The 18,061-nt window shown below is 34.2% G+C and overlaps 1 protein-coding gene across 2 annotated transcripts in view; it reads right to left on the reverse strand.

The window, feature by feature from the left end:
• Positions 1–18,061, reverse strand: part of MED13 (mediator complex subunit 13) — a 95,310-nt gene that overhangs the window by 32,331 nt on the left and 44,918 nt on the right. For both annotated transcript variants that reach the window (XM_004271739.2, XM_033431635.2), the window contains exons 10-16: positions 12,813–13,026; positions 11,712–11,793; positions 9,581–9,702; positions 7,339–7,429; positions 6,992–7,206; positions 6,515–6,711; positions 4,874–5,790 (exon numbers count right to left, since the gene is read on the reverse strand). In XM_004271739.2, coding sequence (XP_004271787.1) covers positions 4,874–5,790; positions 6,515–6,711; positions 6,992–7,206; positions 7,339–7,429; positions 9,581–9,702; positions 11,712–11,793; positions 12,813–13,026 — 1,838 coding nt within the window. The remainder of the gene's footprint in view (positions 1–4,873; positions 5,791–6,514; positions 6,712–6,991; positions 7,207–7,338; positions 7,430–9,580; positions 9,703–11,711; positions 11,794–12,812; positions 13,027–18,061) is intronic.

Raw genomic sequence — 18,061 nt, forward strand, 5'->3', positions numbered from 1 at the left:
ACCATCAAGAAAGTGAAAAGAGAACCCAGAGAACAGGAGAAAATATGTGCAAATCATAATCTGATAAGGAACTTGTATCCAGAAGATATAAAGAACACTTATAACTCAATAATGAAAAGACAAAAAACCTAATTTAAAAATGGGCAAAGTATCTGAAAAGACATTTCTCCAAAGAGGAAAGAGAAATGGGCAGTAAGCACATGAAAAGATGCTCAACTTCATTAGTTATTAGGGAAATGCAAATCAAAACCACAATGAGATAATACTTCACAACCCAATAAGATGATTATAATAATAATAAAACACACAAGGACAAGTGTTAATTAGGATATGGAAAAAGTGGAACTGATTGCTGATGGGAATGTAAAATGGTGCACTGCTTTAGAAAATAGTCTTGCAGTTCCTCAAAACGTAAAACAGTTATCAAGTCCACCTAAGAGTAATAAAAACGTATGTTTACACAAAAACTGGTACACATATGTTCATAGTACCATTATTCATATCAGCCAAAGAGTGGAAACAGTCCAAATGTCCATGAACAGACGAATGGGTAAATAAAATGTGGGATGCTCATAAATGGAATATTATTTGGCAATAAAAACAAGTGAAGTACTAACACATGCTACAACATGGATAAATCTTGAAAACATTATTCTAAGAAAAAGAAGTCAGTCACAAAAGACCATATAGGATATGATTTTATTTATATGAAATGTATAAAAGAGGCAAATCTATAGAGACAGAAAGTACACTGGTGGTTGCCTAGTGCTGGGAGGGAGTGGTTGGAGGAAAATGGGGAGTGATTGCTAATAAACATGGGATTCCTTTTGAGGATGATGAAAATGTTCTAAAATTGATTGTGGTGATGGCTACACAACTCTGTGAATACTAAAAACCATTCAATTGTACACTTTAAATGAATTGTATGGTATGTCAATAAAGTTGCTTAAAAATGAGTGATCATGGAGTGGTGTAATGATGGGGATGGGCAAAAATTGGGGGCAATTTTTACTTCTACTTTTCTGTATTGTTTAGATTCTTAACTTTCTTTTCAGCAAGTATGTATTTTTTATAATTGGAACAAAGCTTTTTCTATCTTGAGAAAAATAAACATTACCATTAAATTATACAAACTACAGTTTGTAGACTTTTAATTCCTTCAAACAAATATTTCAACACCTTGGGCATCTATATGCCAGGCACTGTTCTAGGTACTTGGACATATCAACAAACAAACAAAATAGACAAAAACCCTTTCTCTTAAACAGAACTTGCACAGGCTGAACTTAATGGAGAGATAATTAATAAATTATACAGTATATTAGAAGGTAATAAGCAAACACTATGGGGGAAAAAAAAAAAAAGGAGCAGGATGGAGAAGATGACTTCTGACAAAATTTAAAAAGACAAGAGAGTTACCCATGTAAATACTTGGAAGAACAGTATCCCAGGCAGAGGAAACAATCAGGGCAAAGGTCCTAATACAGGAGTTTGACACTATTTTATGAAGCTGTTATAATTGAATGAGAAAGTATTCCAATATTGCCCATTTAGGTTTTGCAGCATTATTTATTTTAATGTTGAAATTTTAAATTGAAATATAAAGATATTTCTTTTTTGTTTTGAATTATTTTCTCAATATAAATTCTTAGGATGAAATTCATCTTTATGGCGGCAGAGTAATCTGTTTACATCAATCTTTATTATTATAGAAAAAATGCACACAAGGTTAACAACTCAATATTTTCTATTACTTGGCAAATAAGTTGGATTTTTTTTTTGAGGTATAACTGACATAACATTAGTTATGTTTTAGGTGTAAGAAGTGATGATTTGTTATCTGTATATACTGTAAAATGATCACCACAGTAAGTCCAGTTAACATCCATCATCATACACAGTTACACAAAATTTTTTTTCTTGTGACAACTTTCAAGATAAGCTGGATCTTAAAAACAAATAATAATAATAAAAATAAACAGAATACCACTAATGCTACTGCTGCTGCTATTACTACTACTGTTACTACTGGTAATATGTGAGTACTTTGTGCCAGGCACTGGTCTGTTTTATATGTATTAGTTCATTCGATCCTCTAACACTGAGGTAAATACTATTATTGACACTATCTCAAGAAACTGAAACAGAGGTTAAATAACTTGCCCAAGGTCATAGTATATAGTGATGGAGCCATGTTGCAAACCCAAGTAGTCGGTTCCACAGCCTATGTTCTTAACTACTATCTATGGCTGAAAATAATCCTGCCGTTTTTTTGAAAATCTATATGACATTTATTTATACCTTTTTCTTTAAAAATTTGATCCTTGAGTATACTGAGTTTGATGAATCATCAAACTATTATCATGAACAAAATGTAACCACTGGTCCATGCATAGCCTTATCTTATTCACAAATTTTCTTAATAATATTATGAACAACTACGATCTCACTGCCCAAGAAGCAGATTACTCAATCTTATTAAGTGCTTCTCCCTATCTTATCCCTCAGCTTTTAAGAATTAACCATCATCCTGAATTTTATGTGCATCTAGAAAATACATTTAGTTTTGCCTGTTTTAGAACTTTATGAAAAAATATCTCACTATATACAATCTTCTGGGACTTGTTCCCTCTCCCTCCCCTCAAAACTTTTACCAAGATTCATCTGTTACAAGAGTTTTACTCATTTTCAGAGCTTATGTAACATTCTATCTGTACTATCATATTATCCATTCTCCTGTCAATGGGCATTTAGAGTATTTTTACTTCAACCCTGTATTACAGTTTTAGTTCTCCAAGTAGTCTATAAGCAACTTAAATATAGGATATCTTCATATCTTCCAGAATACCAAGCACATTGTTTTGCACGTGTCCAAAAATGGCTGGATTAGCAAATGACATAAGGAACCAAATAAAAGTTATTAAATGGCATGTATCACCTAAGAACAAAAATTCTTAACAAAAACCACATTCTGAAGAAGGCTAACTTTCTGCATAATTACCAAAAGTTAGGAAAAAGTTAATGAGTGGTATACTGAGACATCTTTTTAGAAATACGTTTCCCAGTGGCTATGCCTGAAAAAAAAACCTAAATGATGACTTTAATAATGGCAGCTTATATAAATTCAGTACTTACTATGTGCCAAGGGTTGTGTTAAGCAGCTCATATGTATTAACTCATTAGATCTTTATAACTACACAAGTATTTGACATGGATGACATTTCTCTCCTTCTTCAAACATTTCCTATACTTAGCTACCAGCACAACACACTCTCTTGGTTTTCTTCCTACCTCCTTTGTTGCCTATCCTGGATCCTCCTCTTCTCCCCCATCTCTAAATGTCAGTTCCATCCTTGGACTTCTCTATCTAGAGTCACTCTCTAAGTTTTTTCATCCATCTCCATAGCTTAAAATACTGATAACTCACACACAACATTTTTTAATCTCTAGCCCCAACTACTCCTCCGAATTTAAAATTTGTTTCTCCAAATAAGTACTTGACCTTCTCCCCCAGTTGTTCCCCTCCTCTATAATTAGCACCATCATTCATCCATTCGCTCAAGCTATCCTTGATGCCTCATCTTTCCTTATATCAGCAAATCCTGTAGGTTCTATTTCCCAAATATGCCTAGAACCTACTACTCACATCTCTATTGCTTCCAATCTTGTCTAAGGTACTGTCATCTTTCACCTGAACTACTGTAACCGCCTCCTAACTGATCTATCTGCTTCTACTCTCACCTTCACCACCCACAGCACAACAGCTAGAGTGATCTTTTAAAAAAATAAACAGTAAAAGGATCATGTTACTTCTCTGCTCAAAACTGTCCTACAGCTTCCCGTAACTCTTAGAATAAACTATAAAGGCCTTACTTACATGGTACATAAGACCCTACATGATTTTGGTGCTCGGCCATCTCTTAGCCTTCCAACTCCTAACAGTCTCCCCATCACTCAATTCATTCCAGCAACAGGGCCTCCTTACAGTTTCTCAAACATATTAGGCACACTACTCCCTCACAGTCTTTGCACTACCTGAAAACACTCTTCTCTCAGCCACACAGCTCACATTCCCCCACTCTATGTAGGTCTTTGCTCAAATGCTGTCCCTCAGTAATATCTTCTCTAAACATACATCTAAAGTAGCATATTCTTGTCTTTTTCCACTCCTTTACCCTGCTTTTCTGTCAAAGCACTTGTCGCTATCTGATATCATATAATTACTTATTTTTGTTTATTTTGTTATTTTGAGAATTACAGGCTCAAAAAGGGCAGGAAATATGTTTGTTTTAATACTGTACTTTGTAAAAGAACAGTGCCTGGCACATATTAGCTGCTCAATAAATAATGAGTGATAGAATGTTGAATAAATCAGACAACTAGTAATTTTCTGCTAATTGACATGTGCAAAGTACCTTTTATAGTCCTACTCAAGTACATAATTACAGACCTCTAATAACCATACGTCTGTTGGTGAAATTAAACTGCTAGGAAATTCTCCCTTTAAAAATATCATTTTTTTTTTTTTTGGCGGTACACGGGCCTCTCACTGCTGTGGCCTCTCCCGTTGCGGAACACAGGCTCTGGATGTGCAGGCTCAGAGGCCATGGCTCACAGGCCCAGCCGCTGTGCGGCGTGTGGGATCTTCCTGGACTGGGGCACGAACCCATGTCCCCTGCATCGGCAGGCGGACTCTCAACCACTGCGCCACCAGGGAAGCCCTAAAAATATCATTCTTAAAGGAGTTTTAAGTCCAAATTTAAGTGTCTCTATCAGCTACATGGGAAACTGCCTTTAATACCTTTTCCTAAGAAAGAAAAGTCACACAACTAAAGGAAAATAAAGAGAAAAATTATTCCATTAGCATACTTACCATTTCTTTTGGACCAGGGGTGTAAGCATGAACTTTTCACAAGTGCTTCATCAACTTTTCCTCCTGACATGTTATCCATGAACTGACGCCCATGTTCTAATGCAAGGTAGCAGTCATTGCAACAGTCCCGCTCTTCAACACGTACCCAGTTGTTAGTTATACCAATTTTGGGAAAAGGATCTTGGTCTGCAGCTCCAAAAGGTGAAAATAAATTAGTGCACTGATCTTGTAGCAATAATATCAACTCATCAGGCAATTTTTCAGATTCCTTTAGTCCTCCATTAACATGTTCAGCAGAAGTAGCCCTGAGAGCTTCAAAACGTTTTTCTGCTTCTTTGCCACATTCTGTGTTGCGTCCTATGATATCTAGTTCATCTTCAAGAAATAATCCTGAATTGTTTCCAAATTTTCTGTTCATGACAGCACTGAAGCCACAGGTACACCTATACTGTGCTTCCTGCGTTGGATCTGGAATGTAAACTCCAACATCGGCACCCTTGATATTCATGTTGCAGACACAGATACAGCAACTATCAAAGTTACAGTCTTTAAACAAATTCATAACTGATTCTGAAAGAATGAGGTTTACATAAAGACTGTGTGCTTCAGGGATGGAAGGAACAGTTGCAGGTTCAACAGAATTAAGGGGTCTGCACGTGGATGGGGTGGAAGCTGGTGAATATAAGTCTGAATTTTCATATTTGACTGAACCTTGAGCACTAGCTGGTCCACCAGCTCCACGAGGAGTCCTTGGAGTCCTTGGAGTCCTTGGAGTTGGAAACCTAGGGGTAGATGGAGAAGGAAGAATTCCTGCTCCACTGTTACTAGGAGGTGCACTGCTAGGAGGCATCCCAAAAGAAGCATGAGTTTGAGGTGTATAAGCAGGGCCATATTCTTGATCCATAGTACTTCCATCACTAGTGTCACCAGGGCAAAAGAGAATCAAAAACATGCATAAAGGAACATATTAGTAATGGGAAATACAACTAAAAATGTCCCAAATGTTTTTCAATAACACCAAAAATTATGAAAATACGATTAGTGCAAAAATTACAAGTACAATTAAAATGTATTTTTGGTTAGTACATCCACTCTAGGTGATTGTTGTGGGGTGAGACCCAACTAACTAGTTCCATTATAAATAAAATTTGTATACACTCTTCCACACCTAGACATCCACAATTACTATCTATATATTTCTTGTACTACAAATACCCATACTTCATTGATTCTAAGATGCCACTGTTTAAAAAAAACAAACCCAATTTTAGAGATATTTATGTGTAAAAAAAGGACAATGGCAATTCTAAGATGTTACGAATTATAAGACACCCCAATTTCAGAGATACTTAAATATAAAAAGTGTGTGAAATACGGCAAATGTACAAATGAGAGTGATTAGGATTTCAGACCAAAATAAAAGGTGCTTCCAAAGACAAAGTTTATTGGTCTTTAGTGTTCTAATACTTTAACCATACCGAACAAACACCATTATAAGCTATTAATCAGAAAATGATTTTTAGAACTTTCAAAAACCAGTATCTTTTTTCCGGGTACCAACATACTAGGTGCTTCTATGAAAAAAATTAAAGCTATATAAGCATTCATATACTATACCAATACTATACATTTAAATCATACCCCTCTTTGATGAATGGCATTGTAGGCCCTGAAGGAAGCAATTCCAATTTTCCAACAGTCCAACTCTGACGGTAAATACACTCTTCTGGCAATTTGATAGTAGGCAGACACTGGCTTGGTAGAGTTTTTAGAGGTGCAAACATGGAACATCCCACTAGAACTTGACAATTTTCAGGCTTATAGACATAAGAAAAATCCTACAATATAAAGACCATGACTTTTAGCATCTTATTTTCCAAGGGAAAAAAAAACAACAAACTGACTCTAGCCCTTTTTTCCTGTCTTTAAACAAAATAATACAATGTAAATGTAATCCTACTCTTTTCTTAAATGCATTCTTAATAGTGTCACCATAATTCAAATTTGTTAATAACAAAATTAGAATCACTAAGAAAGGATTTTTGAATCTAGTAATAAACTAATTCTATACAAAAATATAGGAAGTGAATTATTTTTCTAGAAAAATAAAATACTTACTTTAATTTCAGAAGGTTTTGGGCTACAGAATCCTTCATCAACCTCAATTTTGAACTGTGCTCCTATACTAGAACTATTTCCTTCTAGAACAGTTCCTCCAGGTGTTGTATCCATACTACCATATTCTTTATTATTCATATTCATTGGGGAAAATCCCATAATATGTTGTTCCAATGACGGTGGTGTAGGATACATTTTATGAAGATCTGCAGTGCCTATATTTAATAAAACACACATTTTAACATAAGACTAAAAAGAAGTTACTCTGTGCTTAAAACAAAGCGGTGGAGAACTTTGTTGAGATTAAGTTTGCAGATTTATCGGGAACACAGATTTGGAAAGCTTACTTATGCAAGATAATGGGTCCAGATTTCCTGTCTTTGACTCCTTGCAGCTGGATTTATCATCTGATCCATTCGCCGATTTTTTAGATCCAGGCTATTAAAAAACACACACACACACATATTGCTCTGAAATTTAAATCCAACGTGATCAAGACAGTAATCATTCAGAGTAACTTGAAAGTAGAGCCCATTTGTGCTAGAGCCAAATATATACAAGATACAATTTAAAGATACAAAATAATTTAAAGACATAAAACACATTTTAGGTAATCAATAACCCAGATTAGTTTTTCTACTGATTTGATAATGCTCCAAATAACAGAGGAAAAAGTTCCTTCAAGAAAATGACCAATACTTTCAAAATACACAGAACAACCTATTACTTAAAACCTATTAAAAAAAAAAAAGTAAGAAAACCTACTATAAGGGTTTGTAATTAACATCAGAATTGCCTCTTAGTAAAAGATACTCATAAAGCATTTGTCCCTTTAAATAAAAGACATTAAAGATTCCTATATAATCAATCACCCCTCCAAATTCTTGTTTACACTTTTACCTTGTTTAATAATCTTCTTGCCCTGCAAAAACGCTACAACAGGTAAAACTAAGCAAAACTTCAGAAAGATCTCATACGACAAAGCAATAGGATCCCTAACTAAAGGTAGTTTTAATACATTGAACAAAACAAGTTTTAGAATCTCTAATCTGTCACCAGTGTTGTTAGAGCTGACAACTTGGTTCCTTGTCTCCTGTTAGCCACCTTGTCTTAGATATGTAGACTGAGCTCTGATTACAACCTTTGACCTCAGAAGAGCCACTGCTGATACGTGAATGGTAGAGAAAGTACAAAAGTATCAAAGTATTCAGGGATATATTCACCTAAAATATACTATATTACGGGATGTGGAGTAAAAGTTTATGTATAGTGATATCTGCTTTATGTCACTTAATTGAAGAGACCAAACGTACTATATAAGTTTCCAAGCTATCTTTATGCAGATGAAAAAGGAATTCCCTTTTATAATGCAGCACCCAATTCATTAATTTGCCAGAGACTTGACATTCTAGGGAATCTCATTTTAAGCTTTAATTTCTTTTATCTTCACCTTGCCCTGCAAATGGGTGTTAAAGATTAAGCATTACTTTTTCTTCCTCTTTCATTATTATAGTATGTAGGTGTCTTATAATAATGGCTGTGAAGCCAAACAAATTCAGAAGAAGTAGTATTCCTTAACAAATTGACAAGGCATATAACTTTAATGTTAATTACTTATTATTCTCTAATTGAGTCAATTTTTCGGTCATTTCTAAAACTAGAGGATCAAAGATTAGGTTAATAATTCTGCTTCCTCGAAATTGAGTCATTTGTTGAGACGTGGATGCATCTAGAGACTGTCATACAGAGTGAAGTAAGTCAGAAAGAGAAAAACAAATATCGTATATTAACGCATGTATGTGGAATCTAGAAAAATGGTACAGATGAACCAGTTTGCAGGGCAGAAGCTGAGACACAGATGTAGAGAAGAAACATGGACACCAAGGGGGGAAAACCGCGGTGGGGTGGGAATGGTGGTGTGCTGAATTGGGCGATTGGGATTGACATGTATACACTGATGTGTATAAAATTGATGACTAATAATAACCTGCAGTACAAACAAACAAACAAACAAACAAAAAACAATACTAAACTTTCTTTGGGTTATTTGTTTGCAAGTATGTTAATATAAATGTTTCAGACATTACATGAAATTTCTAAAAATCTTATATGTTCTGGTATAATGTTATAAGTCATAATTCTAGTTATTAAAGTAATAATAATAATTCTGCTTCCTAAGGACTGGAGAAAAAGAACATACGGCAGAGCTCAAATTAAGCTTAATTATACATGTCCTTCAAAGACAAAAAATAAAGAAAAAAACCCCTCAAAGTTTATAGGTGACATTATATCAAGAATGCTCAGGGAATTCCCTGGCGGTCCAGTGGTTAGGACTCTATGCTTTCACTGCCGAGGGCCCGGGTTCAATCCCTGGTCGGGATTCTGCAAGCCAGGCGGTGCAGCCAGAAAAAAAAACAAAAAAGGCTCAAGCATGAGGTTAAAAAAGGACACCAATTAATTTCCTCCAAAATATATCCTATTGTTCAGGGCTAAAACATAGTATTCAAGTCACATATCACTTCTGAAAAATAAACTTATATAAAATGAAGGAAAACAAATTATAATTGTAATCATTAATAAGATACTCACTGTCAGTTCATCTTCATCAGAATTAAAAAGATTATCAAGGTCAGTATAAGAGACAGCCAGGTCTGAGTCATAAATCAAACTGGTTGATGGAGGACGGGCATGACTAGTAGGGCGTGGAGCATCTGCATATGTCAACCAGAAAAAAAAATCAAAAATTCTACTACTGACCAAATGGGTATTATTCTATTTATTTAAGCTAGACATATAACTTTATAAGGGTGTTATGCAATAAGAAATGGTGACTTGTTTAAAATTTAGTTCATAGAAATAAACTTTTAAATATATGGTCATACCTTCCCCAGGAAGCTCACCAAAGGCTATGTAATCCATAACACAGCTAAGTAATCTACATTAATAATATGTCAAATAAAACTATAAACACTATCAGGACAACAGAATTAAACAGAATTAAACACACACACATTTAATTTTTCTATCTTCCTGAAATATAAAGGAAGCACAGATTCTCTGGCTCTTGAGTCAGACAGACTATTAATTTGAATCCCAACGCCAACACTAACAGTATGACAAGAATTAAATGTGACAGAATGTAGATAAAGCACTTTTGCCCAGTGCCAGGCACTTAAGTACTCACTTAAGTACCTCTTAGTTAAGTTTCATTTCAGTTCTAAAATTTTATTTTCCTTTTTTTCCCCCCAGTTTTAGTGAAAAAAATGACTTTAGAAAAAATAAAAATACAAATGAAAGTTAAATTCCTCTTACATTCCCACACAAGAAAGAAAAAAAAGAAAGCAATTTGGTGTATAAACCTTCCAAAGCATCCTCAGAATGGTTAAACAACTTGAAATAGCCCTCCCTTTCAGAAAGGTGAAAGTCACTTTCCAAGTGCCTCTGCACATTGTCCTAAAGATTCACTAAAGCAGTAGTTCTGAAATTTTTAGTGTGTAAAAATCATCTAGGATATTTATTAAAAACCAAGATTTCCCAGTTTCACTTCAAAACATGCTCCAGAATGTGGCAGACGGTCCACATTTTGAGAAAGCCACACCACAGGGACAACTACACATTTCCTATATCCTAGGGTAGGTAAACAGGCTAAAAAACCCGAATTGTTAACTCACTTTAAGCTACTTAGAACCACTGACCACTAAATTTATTTCATGAAAGACCATCTCTTCCTTATTCAGATGGACTTTTTTTCTTATTCCTGTTTTTGGTTGCACAGAGCCTGACTGACCTTCTCTATTTATTCCAAATACTAAAACAAAACTTTGCCCCTAAAAGACACATACCAAAGGACAACTTCTTCTGCCTCCATCAAAAATTAAATAGATCTTGTAAAAGAACTAATATATCATGTCTCTCTATTCTATTCACAAGTAGCACAAGTCAGACACTTTCAAAGTGGAGTCTTCACCACTGTATCTCCAGTGCCGAGAACAGTGCCTACACATAACACGTGCTCAATAAATATTTGTTAAATTAATGACCTCAGCAACAGTTCTTCTAACCTGGGGAGAGGGGGAGAAAAGGACAACCAAATTACAGTAAAGTCTAATTCATAAATTGAGTTTTTAGATCTGAGAGAGATCTCAGGCAATGATCTTATCCTATCCCTTCATTTTACAGCTGAAAATTATTTTTATTTGTTAAAAAAGGAGGGACTTCCCTAGTGGCACAGGGGTTAAGAATCTGCCTGCCAATGTAAGGGACACAGGTTCGATCCCCGGTACGGGAAGATCCCACATGCTGCAGAGCAACTAAGCCCGTGTGCCACAACTACTGAAGCCCAAGCACCTAGAGCCCGTACTTGACAACAGAGAAGCCACTACAGTGAGAGACCTATGTGCCGCAACAAGGAGTAGCCCCCACTCACCGCAACTAGAAAAAACCCACGCACAGCAATGAAGATCCAAGGAAGCCAAAATTAAAATTTAAAAAAAAAAAAAAAAAGGAAAGACGTTCCAACAATTCAAAACAGAATTTCTATCACCTAAACTTGCTTCTCCCAGTACAAGATAAACAATAAATCCATCATTTTAAGATAGGTCCCTTTCTATGAAACATATGAATTATGCAAAAAGGAACACTAAAAGTCCAACAATGTCAGATTACTTTGGAGTAACAATCCTGGAATGCAGTATTTTAAAAAAGAAAATTAAAGTTTTACCTTGCTTGATAGAGGGACTAAATAATGACATAGCATCTTCTTCATGTGATAACACTGTTACACTAGATGGCACATCTTCTACCTGCACACAATATTACATATTAGACTGAAATACATATTTTACCAATAATAAAATATACCAACTATTGAGTAGCTATGTATCAAGCATTCTGCTGGGTGTAGTACAGACATCAATAACTCTCACAACTAACCTACGTGATAAGGAAATAGTACACTCATTTTACAGACAAAAAATAGTTCTAAAGATAACCCAGGAAATACAGCTGATAAGTAGTGGAGCTGGGATTTCAACCTAAATCTGCCAAATCCCAAAGTCCATGTTCTTTCTACAATACCTACTGCCTTCCCAGATACTACTGTTTCCACATTTACAGAAGAACAAAATGTCAAGTACCTGGCACACAGTAAGGCTAAATAAAACTTTGTGAAATGAATTCTTTGTATTAAACATACTATTGGGTCCTTTTTGCAATTTTACAGCTTTCAATTTCCAATTTTGTATTTACGGCAAAATTCTTATCTAGCAGAGTTATCTTAATAGATTTCTCTGTCCTTAATAGATCCTCAAATATTTGATTTTTAAAATTTTAATCAAGTAAGTATTTGTACATCTCACACTTTATTCTCATAACAATTTACTTTCAGGGGCCCTACAGGTTCTTGATTCACATATTCAAAGTATCATGTATTTTATAAACTCAGTGATGTATATTTTACTGCAATTTTGAAAACTGGTAATTCACTTACAGCATAGTTTAACTCAGAATCAAAACAGTTCGTCTACCTAAATGTCCTGATTTCAATATAACAGAAATTAATGCACTCTTTCTCCAACCTCAAAACTTATACAACAAAAAATAAAGATCTTTTCATTATCAGAGACCAGCTACAATTTCAAGCCCATACAAGCTCTTAAATTATGTACAATGTGCCTGATTTACCTATTTTTAAAAAATGTTTTTCTAAGTTAAAATGATGATTTTTTTTTTTCCCAAATACAAGTGTGGTACAGAGCAGAGTGTGGTATAGGCAGAGCTACAGATCATCAGTGACACTCTGGTGTACTTTGATTTCTCTTACCTTGTGTTTTTTTCCAGCTTCTCTCTCATTATTTTGTCTATCTTTCTTATCAGGAAAAAGGAATTCCTCATCTCCTTCAACAAATGCATATGGATCAATTTTAGGTTCTTGTTCTGAATCAGATGCTATTGCTGAAAGATACTGATTTTTAATTTGATATTGCTGCACTAATTCATCAGAAACTTTTAAAGGTTTCTTACATTGCACCATTAACCTGCATAAAAAAAATAACAATAGAAAATTAATCATATTCTCCATAAAAGTATAACAAATTTCCAAAATGACTTAAGTATCATAAACTTTTTAGAATTATTAAAAAAGAAGAATTATTTAAAGATGATCTAATTTTCAATCCTTCATTTTACAAATGAAAAAACTGAGGCATAGAAAGGTTATGTGATTTACTGAAGTATCAAATTTAGCAATTGAGAAATGGAGCTAAAATCCTGGTCTCATAGTCTTTCCACCAAAATGTGCTGTCTTTTGGTTATCCACTCTGTTCCCAAGTCCTCAATTGCATTAACTTGTCCAAATCCATTCACTTGAAAGGGATTCAAATCTAAACTGTTCCAGCACAGAAACTCTCAAAGTGTGGGCTATACAGTGAGACACCACTTTTATACAATTTATACCTTTATACAATGAAAGTGATTATCCTTTTCCTACTGCCATGAGTGGATATATTTTAAGTTTAAAAAACTTAAGAGCATGACCTGTGTTTCATAAAAATAACATTATTACCATAAATCCAGCAAAACGTTTTACAGCGTCAAACAGAGTTTCAGCGCAAGTATCTCAGAGGTTTTTTACTAATCACGTTGGAAAATCAATTATTAGTTTTTTGGTTCCACATGGTGAATGATAAATATATGTTTATACTCTCCTAAAATATCCAATAAAATGACGAAGGGCAACAGAACAGGCGAGAAGACAACACTGAAGTTAGAAAGATGAACTACTGGAAAGAGACCAAAGAAAGGTGAAATCTACGGCTTAGAGAGGGAAGACAAAAGAAGCTGATCTGCACCACAGAACCCTGGAAATCATCAGGACTTTTACATCTCTGAAGACCAAGGTGCTTAGTGAGTGGGAATAGAGAAATGATTCATTTTTGGTTTGTGTATGACACTTTTAGACTCCCAAATTCATGTTCTCTATGGTTTGCAAAGCTGAGATTCCCATGCTGCCATAATAATGGCAGCCAGGCTTCTAGTCAGATAATGCTCAAAATCCTGCAATGACTATTTTACCCTGAGTAAAAAACAAAGTCCTTATAATATCCTACCAAAGCTTTCCATGATCAGTCTCCTCTTTTCCCCTCCAACTTCATCTTCTATTATTCTACTCCTCCCTCTCTTACTCTTCTTCCAAGGTCTTCCTTGATATTCCTCAAACAGGTCAGACACACTTCTGGCTGTTCTCTGTCTGGAACATTCTTCCTCCAAATATCTGCATGGCCAACTCCCTCACTTCAAGTCTTTAAATGTCACCTTATCTACGAGATCTTATTTAAAATTGCAATATGCCCACTGCCTCAACATTGATCTCACTTACCGGGCTCTGTTTTTCCCTCCATAGCATTTATCTCTTAATATACTATATAATTTGCTTATGTTCATGGTTGTCTGTCACTCCTACTAGACTATAAGCCTCTAAATGTCAGGGATCTTAACTTTGTTTACTGAACTATCCCAAATGCCTAGAAGAGTGCCTGGCACATAATAGGTGCTCAATAAATACCTGCTAAATTAATACATGAAATCTAAAAGCCACACAGGATTGAGATACTGTGTTTGCATTAATAATTCTAAAATACAGTATGCTGTACTTTGAAATAAATCTTCTTTATTCATTAGGAAGTGATACTGCTGCCACTACTTGTCTGTCCTGAGTATCAGGACAAAACAATCATAAGAGGAGTAAGGTTTGGAATCAATAAAGGTATTTGCTAGTTTATAAATTCTTTGAATGACAGAGATACCGTATCTTGTTAATCTATTCACCAATGTCCAGCACTAGAAGCACTCTATACCCTATACACTAAGGTTGAAACAGAGGTCATCAAAAGAATAACTGACATTTTCTAAACATGCTATCAAATATGATATATGTCACTGTTATTTCAATGTACCTCAGATTTATCCCCAAACTAAAATCCCAAGTCTACAAAAACTTTCTTCCATAGGAACATAGTGCTAACATAACTGTCAATGGGCTATATTCTACAATTACCTGTTAGAATAGTTCTGGTCTATAAATGAATAAGCATTTATTTCTTAGAAGAAGCTTTGTACCTCACCATATTAGATCCTAAATGTTTCCTGAATTGTCTATCAGATATCAATGTGAATCTTTTCAAAATAGCATTTCCATCTATTTTGACATATATTTTCTTATTTAATACTTAAAATAACATCATGAAAATAGGAACCAGAGGGTGTGCTCTCTTTGATATGAAAATTATGTTGAAAGAAATCGTCACATGGTGGCAGAGTTAGGGCTGGAAAGATTTTAAGTATGCCAATTCACATAACTATTCATAGGCGAAAAGTATAAGAACCTACCCCCCTCACCCCCAGTCACTAAGCTGAAAGACTACTCTGTGTTGACGTGAGTAAAACAACTGTTTTTCATATTAAGTTGTCCTCTAGCAGAAGCATAAAAACTGCCACACTCTTTATGCAAGTAGTTGTTAAGCTAGTAGGCAGTAACATTAAAAGGAAAAATCCTACTGCACAGGGCTCTACTAGGAATAAAAATGAGTAAATCAAATGCAATACCTAAAGACAACTTTTTGTTACTTTATTGAATGGTTCTCACAGACAGTGGGATATGCAAAGAATTTAAATGAAGTCAATAATATCAAGAGTATCGTCACAATAAATTAAAAATATAAATTATTTACATTCCACATCCTTCTATATTTAAAACTGATAAAAATAGAAATTAAAATTGCTATTTTTTTAAGAGATGCCAGATTAAAAACTCAAGTTAGCATTTCTTCACTCTCCAATTATATAGTATACATACACTTTTTGTGAATAGGAACAACACACCTCTCCTTTTCTAAAAGGAACTTTCACATATAGCCAAATAGTTAACTACAGAGATAGTTTCAATCAAATATAAAGCTAAATACACACAAACTGGAAAAGAATGATTAGGTACAGCCATGAACAGGAAGCTTTGCAATGCCCACAGCAAACTGAAATTACTTTTATATTATTCATTAACTATATCTCCTTCCTCTCACTGTGACAGTTACATATACTATCCTAAAATGTACTTGTAGAGAATTTAACATGGCCTATGGCATATGCTTTTATGTCTTTATTCAATAAAAATTCTTCTAGACAAGGTGTGACAATATTTTAGAATTGGCAATTACAGGAGATAAGCTACAGTTCAGGAAATGTTAATGAAGAAATGAATTCAATAAATCTCAAAAAAATTTTAGTAGTAACTTTTCCAGTACCATCTCCAATATTCTATAACAAATCCTTAAACTGAGTCAAGCTAGCTGTCAAAAGTATAGCTTTATTGCATTAAAATAAGATATCAAATAAGGAAGACTTAAAGAAAAAAAATCTTAAAAAGAAAAAAATCTTAAGATTTAGAATACAATAAATCAAAACAAGTTTATTTCATCATAGACTTCTATGAAACAAAAAATTAGAAACTATCTTTTAGAGATCAAATAATGCATTATGTAACTAGATACATACAATAAAAATCTGGTATATACATATTATATACAACGTAAGAGCTAATTCTATTGAGGGATTTTACGGTTAAGATATCATGATGTATTTTTTATACTGAACAAGACATAATAAGAACTATGCTCAAGTACAGCTCTTTGTTCAGGGTTTAGAAAGGTTCCTTCTGAATCAAGAGTTACAGACTCTTTAAGGCTGGCACAAATTCTACTAAAACTAAGTGCTAGACCCTTGAAAAAATATATTTAAAAACAACTGTAATGTTTCTTGGCAGAAATTTTGCTTTCTTTAAAACTTACAAGGTCTTAAGCCACTATTCTAAAATAGATGTTATCATTAATAAAGAAACTAAAAATAATTAGAAGCAAAAAGAAAATAAAGATATTTGCCACAGATGTGTATATCTTGTGTGGGAGATATGCTATGCTCCAGCCCCAACCTCTCTCTGCCCTCCAAATAAATTCTAACAAATTAGAAAAGGAATTTTGCTTTAAAGTAGTTGCTAAAAAATTTGGCATCGACTGCTGCACATGAAGTCTAAGAATAAAGGAAATGCTTAGAAATGATGAAGTAATTTCTCTGCACTAGTTAAGCAGCCACCACCATCTAAAACTGAAAAAGAGTACCTCTTTTTAACTACCTATTATGAAAGCCTAGTGCCCACCCCTTAATACCAATCAATGGAAAACTTCATTTATTTATGCCAAATGGAAACTGAGTTGTCACTTAACATAAATAAAACAAAGGTCTAAATTTCTCCTCCATAATTTTCTAAAAAGGCACACATCTGTAGAAGTCAACTACTATAAAGAAACCATTTTTAAATTTCTACTGATGCATTCTTGTCCCTCTGCATTCATTATATATCTAATTGGCCATAAAGTTCTTTAGTCTACTCCACATCTATAAAATCCCTCCATCTCTACCATGTCTTTCTAATTTCCTAATGAGGCCCCTGTATCACCTTATAAATAATATTTTGCCACTCCATTATATAACCCTACCCCACTCTTTAGGTCTCATTTCTCACCATAACACACCAAACCACTAAGCAGCACCCTATAATCTATCCATACAAAACTACATAAAGCTTCTGATCTCCATAAATGGAATTATTCTCCACTCTGGCTCTGCATCCCTACTATATCTTATATATATAGCTGTGTCAGAGAATTTAATACTATTTTCCATTAGACTACAATTTCATTTAAGGCCAGGACCCAAATTTACTTTATACCCCAACAGTGCCTTACAGTATCTTGTATATTATAGAAATTTCAGTTTTATTCAAACTGAAAAAGTGCATCTTTGAGGAGTATGAATTAAAAAAGAAAGATAATCTTCCTAAGAAAGGATAAAGAATATAGAAGTTGCAACAGCCCTCTAATTAACCTCATTAAAATTAACTGCTATATATTTTAAAACATTTTCAAAACTCAAAGCATGGAAAAAGATAATAGAAATTTACAATGACTGGGTAACACAAATTCACAAATTTTTTTATATAAAACAAACCAGGTTTCTGAATGG

This window comes from Orcinus orca, chromosome 19, assembly GCF_937001465.1.
Source record: "Orcinus orca chromosome 19, mOrcOrc1.1, whole genome shotgun sequence".
NCBI classification, from domain to species: Eukaryota; Metazoa; Chordata; class Mammalia; order Artiodactyla; family Delphinidae; genus Orcinus; species Orcinus orca.